The following is a 16,470-nucleotide window of genomic DNA, read 5'->3' as shown; positions in this document are numbered from 1 at the left end:
GTTAAAAATTGAAGGAAATATTTTCCATCAAATACATCAAATATTGTTTTTAGTCGTGCATTTTTTCATGTAAGAGACGTGGATACAGGATTACCCATGTAGTGAATAAATGTACTTCTCCATTTTTTGCTCATGGAACCCTAGGTATATTATAACGTTTTTACGTTCGTTGAGAAATTCTGTGCATATTTAATGGAATATACCATATCTAAACTCAACAGTTATTGAAATATTTCCGCAATATGGTAATTAGGATGGCCTGCTAGGGTGCCTGACCTCAGCCTCGTGGACTTTTTAATGAATTTTCTTAAAACATAGGGTATATTTAAATAAATTCTACAATATGGAAGAGTTAACAAATAAAATTATTCAAGAAACTCAACACATACCTCCTCAAATGATAAGAAAAATTCTTAAGGAATTTAAATTGCGACTCGCCCAATGTCGAGAAGTCAACGGGGCACAGTTCGAACATTAAATACATTAGATTATAATAGTTGATATTGCAATTTTTTAAGTATTAATAGTTCTATTATTATTTCTATTTTTTATGTTTTTTTTCGACATCTCTTCAATTTAAACATGGATATATTATACGAAATATACTCATAATTTCTCGAAGTCAAAAAATGAAAAAGTTCATTTATCTGCTACATGGAAACCCTGTATATATGTCCATTAAAAACAGATATTCCTTCAATTTTTAAGGAATTTATGTGAGATTTTTCGTCTTTTATGTATATCTGTAGGTACCACTTTACGTCTCTCAATTTTCCACTTAACGAAGTACCTAGGCACTCCTTAAATTCAGTTATTTATGTAAACCGTCCCAGATACATCCGCACAACAAAAGCTATACCGTGGCAGGGTACCCAAATAATTTTCTTTATTCTGTAAATTGGGAATAAATCTCACACTTTTGGTTGGCAGCTAGTCAATTAGTTTCTCGTAAAATTATTCAAAAATTAAATGATCTAGTTGTTGATGGGACATTCTGCACACTTGTATTCTCACGCTACTTCATTGATGGTCAGTATAACGGATTATGAGTTTATTATGCTGCATAAAATGGTCAAAATTAAAAATGATTTCCGAATGAATATCTAATTGAACAAGAGATCGATTAAATCGAAATTGCGCACAAATGGACTTTGTGACCAATCCCCTGGTTCTAAATGGTTCTTCAAGGTAGGCAGAACACCAAATTGAGCAGTAAATTAACCAGATAATTAAAGAACTGAAGAAATAAAGAGACTTGTCCTTCTAGTAAGATCGAAAGTGATAAATAGTCTAGAAACCCACCAATTTTCGAATGTCAACTCACCACCCCTAATCGGCACACTTCACCACCTCTAAGGGATGGTTTTATGAAGGCTTTTCGTAACTACATGGGTTTTAAAGCTAATAATACGAATATAATTGAAGGTAAAGTTAGTTCAAACAAGAAATTATGCAACAACCTGAGAAATGTGAATCTTCATACTCGCGTTATACAAATTATCCTAAATGCCATGGGATACCACTGTTATTTCCTAAACGGTGAGAGCTAGAAGGTGAGTTAAGTTAGAGAAAATGTATCAAGCTGGCACATCATTTAATATTCGAAAACATCGTTACCAATTTTTTTTTCTGAAATATTGGGAAAATTTTGAAAAATACCAAAATTAAATTTTCATCCCGTGACATTTGGGATACCCTATATAGTATTATACAGAGATTACACAAGCATGCAATCTTCTACCTCAGGAATCGCAAAACTACGGCTGCGAACCGCATTACTAAAAATATTCACAATTATTCATTATATTAAATATTAATGTTATATAAAAGCTTACCGAAAATTTTCAATCAACAAACTTTATGTGGAAAAACGCCTAATTTAATGCATGTGATATTTATCATCGTTTCTACAGTAAATTTTATAAGAAAAGCTGGACTTAATCATAGATGTTTTCTTGAACATATTAATATGCTGATTTATTATACCACATTAAGGTGCGATGGTTGAACTTCGGAAAAGTGTTAAAACGCTTCTTTGAGTTGCAAAACAAAACCGATTTATTTATGATGGAAAAATTAGAGTCAGTTACAGAAATTTCTAGATCCTATATGATTGTGGGGTCTAGCATTTTTGAATCATCTAAAAAAACATATTAACTCCCTTAATGTAAATTTACACGGAAATGGAAAACTTGCACATGAATCCTTTTTCCACATTAAATAAATTCAAACAAAATTACTTCTTTTTAGGTAACAATTGTAACAAAATAATTTTTCATATCTTCAGTCTTGCAAAAATTTGCAGAAAATTATGCAAAAGGAATTTACATTTTCACCTCAAACTTATATTGAAAAAATTGTATTGTTAAAAAAAAGGAGATAAATATGTGGTTTAATGATTCTTTAAATATGCAAAAATGTTCTTTTTAATGCAAAATCCATTTGAAATAAATCCTGATTGGGCTGATGCGGATATACGATTAAAACTGATAGATTTGCAATCTAACAATTGTCTGAATTTTTTGTTTAAATATAAAAATCTAAGACAGTTTTATTTTTGTTACCAAAAAATAATTAGATCAATATTAGAAATTTTGCCAGAAAAATTATTTCTGTTTATTTACATCTAAGTGTATTTTCCGCTTAATAATTTTACGTATCTCCATAAGTGACAAAAACTTCAACAAGTCATTTAATTAATATTAATTTCATATATAACTTCAAATCCTCCCGCCCATAATTTTGTAGGTATACTCAAATTATCCTTAAAAATTTTTGGTACCATCCATATGAACTGTGCCCATTTCAAAAATTTGGAAATTCATGAAGTGATCAAATATGAATCATTTTGAATTACCTTGCTAAATAATCTGACGAAAAAACAAAAATGTTTTTCCAGAATTTGGGGAGACCACAAAAACTAAGTACGCCAATGAGTGGTTGTGCTATTACCGTTCTTATTCACTTCTTAGAGCCTGTTTATTAGTTTATGGAAATCCAAAGGTCCCTTAACCTTGAACGTCATTGTAGACTGCTGATTAGTTGCAACTTCAACAGAAAGCCGTATTAAAACTGCTTGCCCGGTGGGGTTCAAAAGGCATTCGGAGGTACATTCCTAGTAAATTTTAACAACCTTAATGCCCTAAACTAGCCAATTGAATATAACAATACCAGTTGATTCCGAATGCTAAAATCCAGGATTTGTCAAGATCTTAAGTAAATCGCCTGCAAGAGAGTCTCTGTATATTCTACAAGATGTCCAATTTTCTACTACTGCATTATATCGCTTTTTGGGACCTATATTTTCGCAATTCCGAAATTATTAGCAACATATACAGGGAAAATTGAATTATTAAATCTATATTATCATAATATATAACACATAATACATAAATACACTTATCCGCAAGAATTTAAAAGGTGTAAATGTTCTCCCTGTATGAAATTACAACTTAAATTTATTTAAACAGATGTATTGTATTATATATATATATATATACAGTATTAATAATAAAATCCAACAGAAACTCAAACTTAGTCAGAAAAAAATTTCATTGTGTAATAACAAATGGACTTTACAAAATCTTGGTAGAAACAACATAGTTGATGTTATTTGAAAATATGTTCATATGTATATGCAAAAAAAATTAATATCGTGTGGGGCACCCTTTTTGATTAAGGATGTTTAATGAACTACTTCGCATTGACTGAAGCAATATTACTGGTAGGGCATTAGATATTTGTAACCACTCTGACGGGATAACCCTTTTTTAATAAATTTTATTACAAATTATGTTTCAGAAGAGAATGGTTTTTTCAAATAATCCCACAAATGTTCGATAGGGTTCAGGTTGGGACTTTGAAGGCGGTGTTTCTAAGAGATGCAGATAATTAAGGATTAACTACTGACGTACCGCATTAGCTTTATACTTACGGTAGTTTTCTAGCTGGAAGCAAAAATTTCCTTTCAATTCTAATTTATCTGCATTTAGTTTATATTTTATTTTAAAATGTTCAGATGTACTATTTGATTTATAATTTTATCAATTGGCACTAGATTGCCTACATCAAAAACCGACATGCAATACTAGACCATTAATATCTCTGTTTCATGCGTAACGGCTGTAATAGTATTTTTTTAGCGCTGTTCTTCATCCTTTTCTACATCTATCTGGTGCAAAAAGGTTGAACTTACTTTCATCCGACCAAATAAGTTTTTCTCAAAACTGGCTCAACCGTCCTGTATTTTTCAGCACATTCAAGACGCTTCTGTCGTATAACGTTTCTCTTGTACACTACACCGGTTATGTTATCCTTTATGATATGATCGTTGAATTGTTTCTTCGTGTATAGTAGTTTCAAAGTCCTGCTGTAATTCTGATGCCAATTTTGAAGGCCTTTTCTCCATTTCAGTGAGCATGTAGCGAGTTTCATGTTCCGCTCATTCTTTGGCTGCTCACTTCGTGATTTGTTCTTAATTCTTTTCTGGTATTTGAAAAGATTTATAACTCTGTGGTTTGTAGAGCGACTGCTTTTGACATTTTTTGAAATATCGATGTAAAATTTTCCTTTCATAATTCAATTCATAATAATTTGTCGCTAAAATAGTGAAAACATAATGGAATGACTTAGCGCGTATTGATGTAATGAGACACAACAACAAATCAGGAAACAAATGCATTCTTGTTTTTTAGATTCATAAATAATAGGAATTTGATTGGAGCCCCAAGCCTTTTTTGAAATCCAATTTATGATCAGAAAATGAAACTTTTTTTCTGAATAAATTTAAATTTTTGTAGGATTTTATTATTACTCGTATAGATATAGATAATGTAATACATCTATTTAAATAAAATTAAGTTTTAGATTCAAACAGGGAAAATATTCACATCTTTTAATGAAGTAATGACTTTTGTAGATGAATGTATCAGGAAATCCAAATGAAATCTTAGAACGTGCTTTAAAAAAGTTGTCTTTTTGACGCTGCAATTAGATGCCCGCTAATGTGTCACTTAAGGCAATCGGGTTACCCGTTCCTGTAGACTGCAATTGGTACACGCTGTATATTTTCCCTTTAAAATTGCCCCATTTAGCGGAAATTCTAAGGTTGACATCTACCTGTGTGGACCCAAATTTTATGATCGGTGTCGAATTGGCGACAGATTTCTGCATAGAAAAGTAATACCAAGGCCACAGTTTCACTAGTGTCAGAAGGTGGAGGGGCGGGCAGAAAATGCCATGCTGTCACGTTGACTCTTTTTGACTAAATGGGTTTTATCGTATTGAGTAATAATTAATATTGATAGTCAATATTTTGGAAAAAGAAGGTAGAGGGTTCCCTATTTCTTAATTTGAACAATGGAAAATACGACAGATGCTAAATATTTTTTAATTCATCTTTGCAAACATCTAGCAAAGGTGCAAATAAAATATAAAAATTTTATTTCCCAATGCCCAATTAGATTAATCATTATAGTTTCGTTAATAATATTAATTCATTGGGTCTCGAGCTTTTAGAACTAAAATCTAATCGTCCTATGCGTTTATCCCCATTAAATCTATCCACATACAAATATAAAATAAAATATCCGACTGCAATATCCAATCCTTCTGATCAATTTCTCAAGTCCCGAATTTCTGCATCGAAGATCTTGCAACGTCGCATCACAAACGTGGTGCACAGATAATAGAAATCTGGTAATTGACACGTGCGAAAATTTTGGCATATCATAAACAAACCCCCCCTCAAGGGTTCTAAGATTTGACTACCTGCGAGGGTTGAGGGTTTGGTCCATGACCAACGAAGTCAGACTTACTTCGAACGTCGCGAAGAACAGTAGTGTGTTCGGTACATATAAGTCAATCTGTACGATACAACAGGTCCTAACCTCTAAACGTTGTCGGCACCTAAGAGTAGTTTTATTACGTAAAATATAGACTTCTAGTCCTCAAATACTTGTCTCAATAGTGTGAGTGACCTTCTCAATTTCGGTTGTGCTGTAACAGTACTTCAGAAGCAGTGGTGATTCCAAATTGTGAATTTGTATGTGGACAACAACCAAGATGGATATTGGTTTTTATCCAGAAAACGAGCAGTTTACCTATAACATGACTCCTTTCCTGGTAAGTGTTTACTTATTTTCCATTTTGAGGTCAATTCTTCCTTAAACAACAATTTTCATTTGGTATTTTAAGCCTTATTACTCCTTTGATTGTTAGTGTTTTGATACCTAAAATGATAGGTTAGGTAGCAAAGCAACTCGCCCTGAGTTTTTAGAGATTTTAAGTGTTTTGACCAAAATTGTATTGTGACTAATGAGAAATTAAGTGCCCATTTTCTCCCATTAGCATTTATCATGTATTTACCTTAGAAATACTCATAAGATTTATTTTTGATTTCTGAAATACTTCTTTTAAAGAATGATAAATACCCAAGGTAAAAGGCACTATTTTCCACATTCTACGCCCTACTTCTATTTGATTTTTATATTTTGAAGATAATTTACACATATTGTTCATATGATTCTCTAACAAAAATAAACTGTTTTAATTCATAAAGTGTGTGGGCAGTGTCTTTGAAGTGCAAATTCCGGAGGTCTACTAAAACTTAACTATAAGGGTAAGCATACCTATTAGAAGAGTTCTTTATTTTTTCATGACAGTTAAACAATCTATTGCACATTTTATCTAATATATAGTGCAGATTTGACCCAGTGGGAATTGCATATATTTCAAAATAAAATTAGTCTTGTTTTTTCAAAAATAAGGCGACCTATATTTTTCTATAAAATAAAAGGTTTGTTATTCTATATCTTTGACGTTCAGTCCATCTAAGGTAAGGATAGCGTTCTTTTAAAAGTTTAAAATGATAGAATGGTATGCTTCAACCAGATCTTCAAATTTATTTTTAGTTTACGAGTTATTATGTAAAAAAACAGACATTTTTGCATGCTGTTTATATTTTTTTTCTAACTGAGACAAGATCAGATAAGTTCATTTGAGATGTTTTGTTGAGTGGTTGCTTGATATATTGATTAAGATTTATGGGCTCCAAGAAATTACCTTTCCTAAAAAAGATACTACTGCAAATCTTCTGTATTTTTTTAAATTATGGCCATTTCAATAAAGTCCCACACAGCATTAAGGAAATGCTTGACGAAAGTGTAAGAATAACATATTTTACATATACAATTAATTTTCAATTAATTACAAAATATAGATTATTTCATCAAAGTTTATTTGATGTTGCAGTCAAATCAAATGCGTTTTCAGGGAATAAATACTGCAAACTCCTATTTATAAATATCTAGACAAAATATTGATTTTTTTTTAACTCAGCTTCTGCTTTAAGGGTCATTTTCATAATTTTAAATAGAACTTCATCTTATTTACATTTTTTTATAAAAAAGTATTTTTCTGAATTTCATAATATAAGGCAAAATAATATAAAAACTATTTTTAATTGAAAAAAGTTGAGAAAGTTCAGAAATATGCCACAATAAGTTTAATATGAATTTTGTAATTTTTATTTGTGAGGTAATACATACTATTTAATGTTATTAATGTTGTTATTAGCAACAATTATGTATCAATATGAATTGAAAATGTTTAAATATGAATAGTTAAATTACAGATATGTTTGAAACATATTTCCAAGAAAATAATATGAGAGCATAATTTTTCCAAATTTTAATTTAAGTTTTATTACAGGAGAAAAGTGTGAAATTTAAGGTGCAATGATAGGTATTTTTTTTATTGAAAACTTTACGAAATCGTTTTATAATCATTTCAAGTTTGATTAAATTGTTATAAAATCAGGCTTTGATTGACCTAAATTAATCATTTTTATACCCACTCCTTCCTTACTTACCTGTGAATGGCAGGAGTTTTATATTTAGCATTAGCATTGCGTGAATTCTAAATAAGCAGACTTTGAATTAAAAGCTTTTTCTGTGAAATTAAACTTTAAAAATATTATGTATCATTCCAATTTTTGTAAATATCTTTATTAGGATTTGATTTTCTCAAAAATTTAGTAATCACTTTTTTTCAGGATTATTCGCATCAGCATTCAAATTATTTTGAGCGGGATTTTCAAAGATTTTCCGCAATGCCAGAGCCTCCAAGTCAAATATTTGAATGGGAAGACAATGACCCCTCTGGCAGGTAGGAGCACGCCTTCTTTAATTGATGGTTCATTAATTTGAATCTCTGCGTGCATTGCAGATTACAACCGGCATCATATGTAGATATGGCAAACCAAAGGCAAAGAGTTGATATGGGGCATTCAAATGCTTTTTCGGGAACTCTAGGAACTCTAATGTCCATAGGAGCTCCTATGAACACGCCAGTTTCTCTAGCTCCCATACCACCTAGTATTGAACCTAAAGCTCCTATTATACCAATTAGAGAAAATAGACCAGCGCCAACCACGGCAAATACATTTCCAATGGTGCCTTTAGTTCCCACGTGCTACGAAATTGGACATTGTAATTCCATATTGGTGGTAAGTAAGACCAAATTTTATTCCCTTTTTAAAATAATGCATATATTTATATTATAGGTAATTTTTATGATATAATTAATTAATTAATTAATGATTATTAATCCAAATTCAAAGTTCTAATAATCTTTATTTATTCCAGCCAATCACAAAAAATGTTACTGCAGTGAATGAAACTAATACCAATTGTGAACCGGGCAGTATTTCTAGTTTTCAAGATTTAGAACTTCCAGATTTTATAACTGGGGACGCTCACCAATTAAATCCATCACCTACGAAAAGAGGATCAACTTTCAATCCTGATTGCATGTTAATATCAGGATGTAGAAGGCAGTCTGAGTGTTCAGATATTCTGAATACAAGCTTCACTAGCACAGACTTCGCAAATTTCGATATGGATCAATATATATTTGATGAGCCTAAACAATCTAAACAAAGTTCAATTTACACTCAGAGTCAAGCCAATTCTCTAACGTTAATAAATAGTAAAACTGAGATCATTTCCGAGGGCTGTAATTCAACAGTGAAACCTGTCGCCAGGAAACTGTATTGTAAAGGTCGTTCGAGAGCTAGTGGAAAGAAACTTGACCACGTAACACAACAATATATTGTAGCAGATACCAAAAAGACCTGTTCTGACGATGAAGATGATGTTGATATTGAAACTGTATCAGAGGAGGAGCCAGGACCAATTTTGCAAGCCGGAAATATTACTGACCTCTTGGAGCAATTTGAGGCTACGGAAATGAATAGTATGCTGCAGGAAAAGATGGAAACAGTTGAAGAAAAGTACCTGAAAGCACCAAATAAGACTGAAAAAGTAGAAGATCACGTAGCAACAAAATCTAAGCACAAAAGTCGAAAACGAAAAAATGGAGCATTAAAAACGAACAAACCTGAAAAAGATAATACCAAAATGATAACACCAGAGAAGGATGTCGTTAAGTTCGTTAAACCTGACAAAGATAACGTAAAGTCGCCAAAAAACGCTGAAAAAAATTATCCCCAACGTGCTAAAATTGAAACAATTGATGTGAAGCCTAATGCATCAGTTAAACAAGAGCAATTATTGAAGAAGAATATTATGGGCACAGTTAAATCGACAACTCAACAAGAACAATTGGTAAAGAAAAATATTGGGAGTGCAGTTAAACCCCCAGCCAAAGCAGAGGAAGTATTTTATAAAAATATTGTGGACATAGTTAAGCTACCTACAGCTCAACAAGTGCAGTTCGCACAAAAAAATATTGTGAGCACAATTAAGCCCGCAGCTAAACAAGAGAAATTAGGAAAAAAGAATAATGCGAGTGCAGTTAAATGCAAAACTCAACAAGAAAAATTAATAAAGAAAAATAGTGCAAGCACAGTTAAGGCCACAGCTAAGCAAGAACAATTATTAAAGAAAACCACTGGAGGCACAGCTAGGCTTCCAACCAAATCAGAAACAATATTAAATAAGAACACTGCAAATACAGTGAAGTTGCCTACAGCTCAACAAGTGCAAGTACCACAAAAAAGCATTGTGAGCGCTATTAAGCCCACAACTAAAGAACAAAAACTGATAAATAAAAACACTGTGAGCACAGCAACGCCCAAACCAATTCAAGGAGCCACTACCTCTTTAAAACCTTCAGTGTTAACCGAGAGCAGCCATTTTATGAATTGTTACCCTACAGAGTTGATTAACCGTATAAAAGAATCTGGGAAAAGGAAGACAATAACTGTCATAGACCCGATACCTCATAATCACATTAAAAGAAGAAAAGTACACGACTCTTGCAATAAAGTAGTAGTTAAAACAGTGAGTCCAATTAATCGTCATACAGTACAATTGGATCATAATTATTGTACGAAAAAAATTACCGATAATAACAATGTTGGTATCGCTAAGGCACCTGTGAGCAACAAGAAGGATCCTGTTTTTACTGTGTCATCAGATGAGGACAAAAAGAAAGTTATTAATGGACAACCCATGAAAAAGAATGCTGATGGCACTTTGATGGTATCTTTGCTAAAGGTAAGAAACTTTAACATATATTTGATTAATAAGTAATGTAGCAATTAATTTTATATCAAAAAATATTTTAAGGAATTACCAAGAAAATGTTGATAGGGATCACCTTTTTAACACTTTTTTTCTTTTCAGTCTAATACCATATCTCAACTTGAAACGCCTTTGAATAAAAGGAAAACGCTGAATTTAGACGAATATAAAAAACGACGGAACCCATCTGAAGTTACCAAAAATAGTTATGAGAAGAGTTCTCCTAGCATAAGCATTTCCACTTCATGCCAACCACAGCTACAAGCTGAGACTGAATATCAGAGAATGTTACAACATCAAGAGAAATTACGAAAAATGGCCCAAGAGGTTTTAAAGGCCGCCCCAAAGGCTGAGAGGGACCAAAACACTAATGAAAACATGTTGCCGTCGACCTCTGGAAAATCTGGTTCTGTGAGACGTGCGGGAGAGCTAAAAAATAAGACTGAAATCCAGACAAAAGCGATGATTGAGCACCCGAGAGCTGTAGTCAGGCCTCCAAGGGTGCCACCAAATCTCGAAAGGAAGATATACGTTAATATTGGCGTCAACACGGACTTCCGGATACCGAGAGACCAAGACCCGCTGGCACCATTAGAGACACTACAAGAACTGAAGCCTCTTTTAGAACAATCTAGCCATAGAATCAATGATCAGTCTCTGATATCTTCTATGATCCAACACGTACCCAAAGTTGTTCAACAGAGAGAAACGGCACTCTCGAGAGTATCGACGGAAGCTTCATATAACAATGGGGAACATGGAGAATGCAAACAAGTTGTCTATTTAGAAAAAAATAGAGTCAGGCGTCCGACCAAAAGCACCACGACCCAAACCAATATTTCGTTAATCAGCCAAAGAAGCAATGTGAGAAAACAGAGCATTGCTACTTCCAGTCGCCATACTAGCCCTGGAACATCATACCGGAACGGAAGACAGTAAGTTCTGACTCAGTATTTTTCTCCATGATTCAGTTTCACAATTTTTCTCAATTTTTGTCAAACTTATTAACACAGAGTTATTAATTGCAGTAGTCGGCCTGCACGTGGATCTTATTCAAGTTCCCGAGGCTCAGAAACTTCTCCCGGCAGTACCTCGATATCTCCAGCGTCATCGGTTCACTCATCTGTTGGGTGGTCTAGGTAAATTTTCTCATATTTATTTAAATTAAACTCATAGTTTTAAACGTTAAATTAGTGCATGGCTTAAGTTAGAATATTGAAGAATATTTCCCTGTAACGTATACGAAATTTTGGTTGGGATTTTTTCGTTTTATCACAAATTAAATGTAGGTTTAAAACTTACAATTAAATCTTGAAGTCCTTAGTTCATATTATTATGGTCTGCTCGTTGCTTTGAAAAAAAATGTTAATAATGTTGTTATCTTTCAATTCATCTTAAAACTTCAACAAGGTCAATAAGACGAAATGGAAAAAAACTTCGTATTGTCTTCTTTGCAGCTATTATGATTTTTCAGTGTTTTTTTAATTTTAATTTTAAAAGTTACCATTTTAAACATTTTCACCTAAATGATAACGAATTTTTCAATGTCGGTACCAATTTAGCACACGACTTCTAAGAAACGTGATCGTTTTTTGACCCCAAGTTCGAAAATCGAAGAAATTTGAGTTACCCAGCTGGCAATTACCTAGAAATATATTAATCTTAAAATTATTCATATAACAAATTTGCACGCCTTCAACTGATGTGAATTTTAAAATTAATACGTTTTCAAAACGGAATCGCAGAAAAGTTGTACCCTAAATAATAATTATTTATTTATCTCAACTGAATGTAAATAAATAGAGAAACCGCTTCTTCCGTTAAAGTCTAATACGCGATATTATGTGAAAGAGATTATCTTTCTCGGAGCCAAATACGTGTCACGTTCTAAATTAGCAATAAATGAACAAGACACACCACATTACAAGAAAAGAACCGAAAGAGAACTTATGGTTCAGTTTCCGAAGCATTTTAGAATTCTAAACAGGTAGAACCAAATTTACTGTTTTGAATTTAAACGTTTTAAGTTTCAATGAGTTTGTGCTAGCAGTAAAGGTCATGTTTTGATACCGCCTGGCTGTGCCGGAAAAAATTGGACTAGTGCTGGACTTTCGGGATTCGGTCATGATTCTTAAAGTATTATCGAAATGTATGTTTAGATACATTTAACAAATCTGTAGTGTTTATAAATTTCTAATTTAAGGTACGGATTATTGAAGTTCCGATTAATTTTATTATGTGCGTTTAACTATATAACCTTACCCTCAAACCTCTCCAACACCGAGAACATACAATGAAAATAGCGTAGTTATTATTTTATGTATCCATTAAAACCTGTAAAAATGTGTATAAATATCAAACATTTTCCTTTCTTTTGCAGATTGTCCTGTCATTCAAGATCAAGATCAAGGACTCGTTCTCCCCCCTACAGCAGAAAACGAAGATATTCTAGTAGCTCATATCGTGAATATTTGAATGCAGTCGAAGAGCGTAGAATAATTTACGTGGGCAAAGTCCCTCGCGGCACCACCAAAGAAGATTTATATAGGAAATTCAGGAAATTTGGCCCAATTAACAAAGTCACCCTGCACTTCAGAGATATGGGGTAATTAAAAAAATCTTTAAATTTTATAAACAAGTTTCGATTCAAGAAAATTAATTGAATTACTTAAAATTATTGGCTTTATATGTTTTTTCTTATTGTTTGATGAATCTAATATAGTTTTTGTTTAGGGAAAATTACGGCTTTTTGAACTTTACATTTAAAGAGGATGCACATGAAGCTTTTGCGCGTGGTAATGAAGATCCCACATATCCTTCGTACAAAATCTGTTTTGGTGGTCGTAGGGAGTTTTGCAAGGCTGCTTATTCAGACTTAGGTAAGCTTTAGACTTAGATTCCTTATATTAATTTCTTAAAAAAATCATAAACCGTTATATTTTTAAAAAGCACTTGAAAACGTTTCCAATGAAACATTTATATACAAGGTGTTCTATTTAAAATCGGGATATCAACTTTAAAAACTTTCAAATAATTGTAGTAAACTGAAATAAAAAACATTTTGTTTGTCTTATCTTTTTGAATCACAACTAACTTATATTTTTACTTGCAGACTACGCCAACGACGACCCTTATAATCAATCGAGTGCAAGTAATGACTCGTATGACGATATGCTGCAAGACATGTTGGATATAGTGCACCTACGTGAAGCTTGACGGTTCAGTATCGGTATAACATTGCTGAGAAGAGAGTATAAATATTATTTTGTGATAATATTATTGTTAGTTTCCACGTCTTCGGTTACAACGGTGCTAATGGTAATAGTTCTATTTAGAGTCTTCAATTTTTCTGAATGTTTCCTATGAAGTTATGATTTATTTTCTACTCGTTTGCTGCGATTGTATATATATGTATGTAATATGTAGATAGTTCATTTTATGTTTAGGCCTTGTGTACAAACCTAGTCTAAGAGGTAGCCTTTGATTATGCAGTTACTACGTTTTAACGCAATTGAAGTCGAACTGTATATTTGTAAAGAGCGATTTAAGTATTGACCAGTCTGATATTTCTATCAGCCAAAACTTATTTTTTGTTTCAATTATCTTTTTATGTTCTACGATTTGTTAACATATCAAGCGTTGTAACCAATATTTGCAACTTTTTAATCAAATAAGAGGTCAATTTTGCATGGAAACGTAGTAGTAAACTATATCAACCGTTTACAGGAAAAGTGGTGTAAGTTAATTTTTCAAAATTTCAATTTTATGTTTCAAATGGTAAAAAAAATCAAAGTAATAAAATAATTATGCTCACTTAAAAGAATATAGTGAGATTCTACATAGTATAGGTGTAATTAATAATGAGCATAGTTATCTCTTTAATCTTATTGAGATCTAGAATACCACTTCTGCAATAAATGTTTTGTCTAAAACATACCTCCTTTTCCTCTAAACGATTCATATACCATATTAATTTACAAATTTACAGAAATGTCTAATTTTTGAATTTTTTTAAATACTGTGTATTACTATCTCTAGCGGAATTTGGGTTTTAATTTATGGTAACGGAAATGTTTACTATTCAATTAATGGTAATACGCAGTCCGAATTACGGCTATCCCTTTATTGTAATTTTAGAATTTTTTTTTTGTTTCGGTTAGTTCGTATTATTCCCTGCATCGTGCTAATGGTAATTATATTGCCATGATGTAGTTAAAACAATGCCGGTTTCGATCTTGTACTATGCAGGAAAGCTCAATCCTAGGACAAACCTGTTGGAAATTGGGTTTAAAAGGCATTAAATTACTTATTCTCAGGTTGGACAGACTTTCTGAAAATTATTGGTATGTTTCTCTATTTAGTATTTTTTTATATTGAAATAGTGCATCCTAGTATGATATAAACTATATATTAAAATGTCCTTGACGTCCGATATTGCTCTCTTTGTTGAAAGCCTGTTCTTTATACTTTTTCACAAGTATATGCTTATGATGAAGGACAATGTTATTTTAAGGGTAGTCGTTAAAAATAACTAAAATAAGTGTTAAAATATCAGAGGCATATTTTGTTTTTTTTTTGTTTTATGGTAAATAGCTTCATTAAAACCAATTGTCGCCCGTCATTCGTCGTAAGCATTGCTCTTGAACATTATAATAATGGATATTTATAGGTGTGTCAAAGATTTCCTGGACGAGAGTGTGAAACGTGTTACGATTCTAACTTTTATGTCGTAACGTAATTTAATTATTTCTATGTGAAATATTCGACAAAAAGGAAACAAAATTAGTTTCGATATACTCTTGATCAAGAATTGTTTGATACACTCTTTAAATTATTGTAAAGGCTGATCATTAAAAAACCTCATATAGGCGCTAAACATCAAGGATGTGTCTAGGATCCATTTATATGGTAGTCAAATATTTACGGTGGGGTTTTTTCCTTATGATCACCTATTACATTGCAATATAAAGTGATATAATTGACTGTTAATGAAGTCTTTTTTGTGATTTTACGGCTTATTTATATACATTAAAAGTAATTTAGATTATTTAATAATCATTGCCGCCATTGCCAATCTACCTCATGACCTATACAGTTTTAGATCCAAGCTAGTTTTAGATAAAGTATTTTTTGTGACAGCTACTCTTAACTCTTATCCCTTTGATCTACTTACAATTTATGGCCTAAGTTATCTTTAATGTGTAAAAAATTTGCCTTCAGTTTAATATTTTTTATACATGTTGACTACTATATAATGTTCATTGCTAAAAATAATAATGTTTTTAATAAAATTGAATTTAAAAAAATGTTGTTTTATTTGTTCTATCATCAAGTCAAAAGCGGTCTTACCCAACTACCTTAAGCCTAGCCTATATGTAGCTTTCCAAAAATGCACGACTTTTTTTTCATAAATTTTATTTACAAAGTTAAAAACTATTATCATTCCCAAAAAATGAGGTGGGACAAAAGAAGCCTGAATATGCGTATTACTATCACAGATAGTGAGCATATGCAATAAGCGATTGAAAGATGCAAAGGTAACAATGGCAATCTTGTGCGGGAAAGTATAAATTTTACGCACTTATTAAGAAAATATATATGAATATAAATTATTCCAGTCAGGTAGACTCAAACTAGTTAGCTCAAATTTTTAAAACTCAAATTTATTAGGGATTTTTAGAAGATTTGATCGTCTAAAATTTACTCTAAGTACGCATTTATCAATAGGGAATCAGTAGGTTAATTATATTTATGTGAATTTAACAATTTTTCTTTGTTTCGGAATTATTTAGCCCCAACACAATGCTTAAATGATCTGGATTAGGAATGATATCGCGCGTTTTCTTAGAACATAAAAAATAACATAGTCGTGGTACATCTTCTTTCAACATTTCATTTGAATCGAGTTCTCGTAGATAAATAC

The 16,470-nt window shown here is 31.9% G+C and overlaps 1 protein-coding gene across 6 annotated transcripts in view; it reads left to right on the top strand.

Moving 5' to 3' along the window:
- srl (spargel) overlaps positions 1-15,838 on the top strand; it is a 129,334-nt gene extending 113,496 nt beyond the window's left edge. For 2 of the 6 annotated variants that reach the window (XM_066289808.1, XM_066289806.1), the window contains 9 exons: positions 6,007-6,123; positions 8,054-8,166; positions 8,227-8,506; positions 8,646-10,520; positions 10,650-11,482; positions 11,576-11,686; positions 12,928-13,152; positions 13,281-13,426; positions 13,660-15,838. In XM_066289808.1, coding sequence (XP_066145905.1) covers positions 6,046-6,123; positions 8,054-8,166; positions 8,227-8,506; positions 8,646-10,520; positions 10,650-11,482; positions 11,576-11,686; positions 12,928-13,152; positions 13,281-13,426; positions 13,660-13,763 — 3,765 coding nt within the window. In that variant the 5' untranslated portion in view covers positions 6,007-6,045 and the 3' untranslated portion in view covers positions 13,764-15,838. Of the gene's footprint in view, positions 1-5,639; positions 6,124-6,559; positions 6,620-8,053; positions 8,167-8,226; positions 8,507-8,645; positions 10,521-10,649; positions 11,483-11,575; positions 11,687-12,927; positions 13,153-13,280; positions 13,427-13,659 lie in introns of those variants that run through there. The other 4 variants (XM_066289810.1, XM_066289809.1, XM_066289807.1 and 1 more) reach the window with 3 other exon arrangements.
- Positions 15,839-16,470: the final 632 nt, after the last annotated feature.

Source organism: Euwallacea fornicatus, chromosome 14 (genome assembly GCF_040115645.1).
Source record: "Euwallacea fornicatus isolate EFF26 chromosome 14, ASM4011564v1, whole genome shotgun sequence".
Classification (NCBI taxonomy): Eukaryota; Metazoa; Arthropoda; class Insecta; order Coleoptera; family Curculionidae; genus Euwallacea; species Euwallacea fornicatus.
This window is presented reverse-complemented; position numbering and strand designations above follow the sequence as displayed.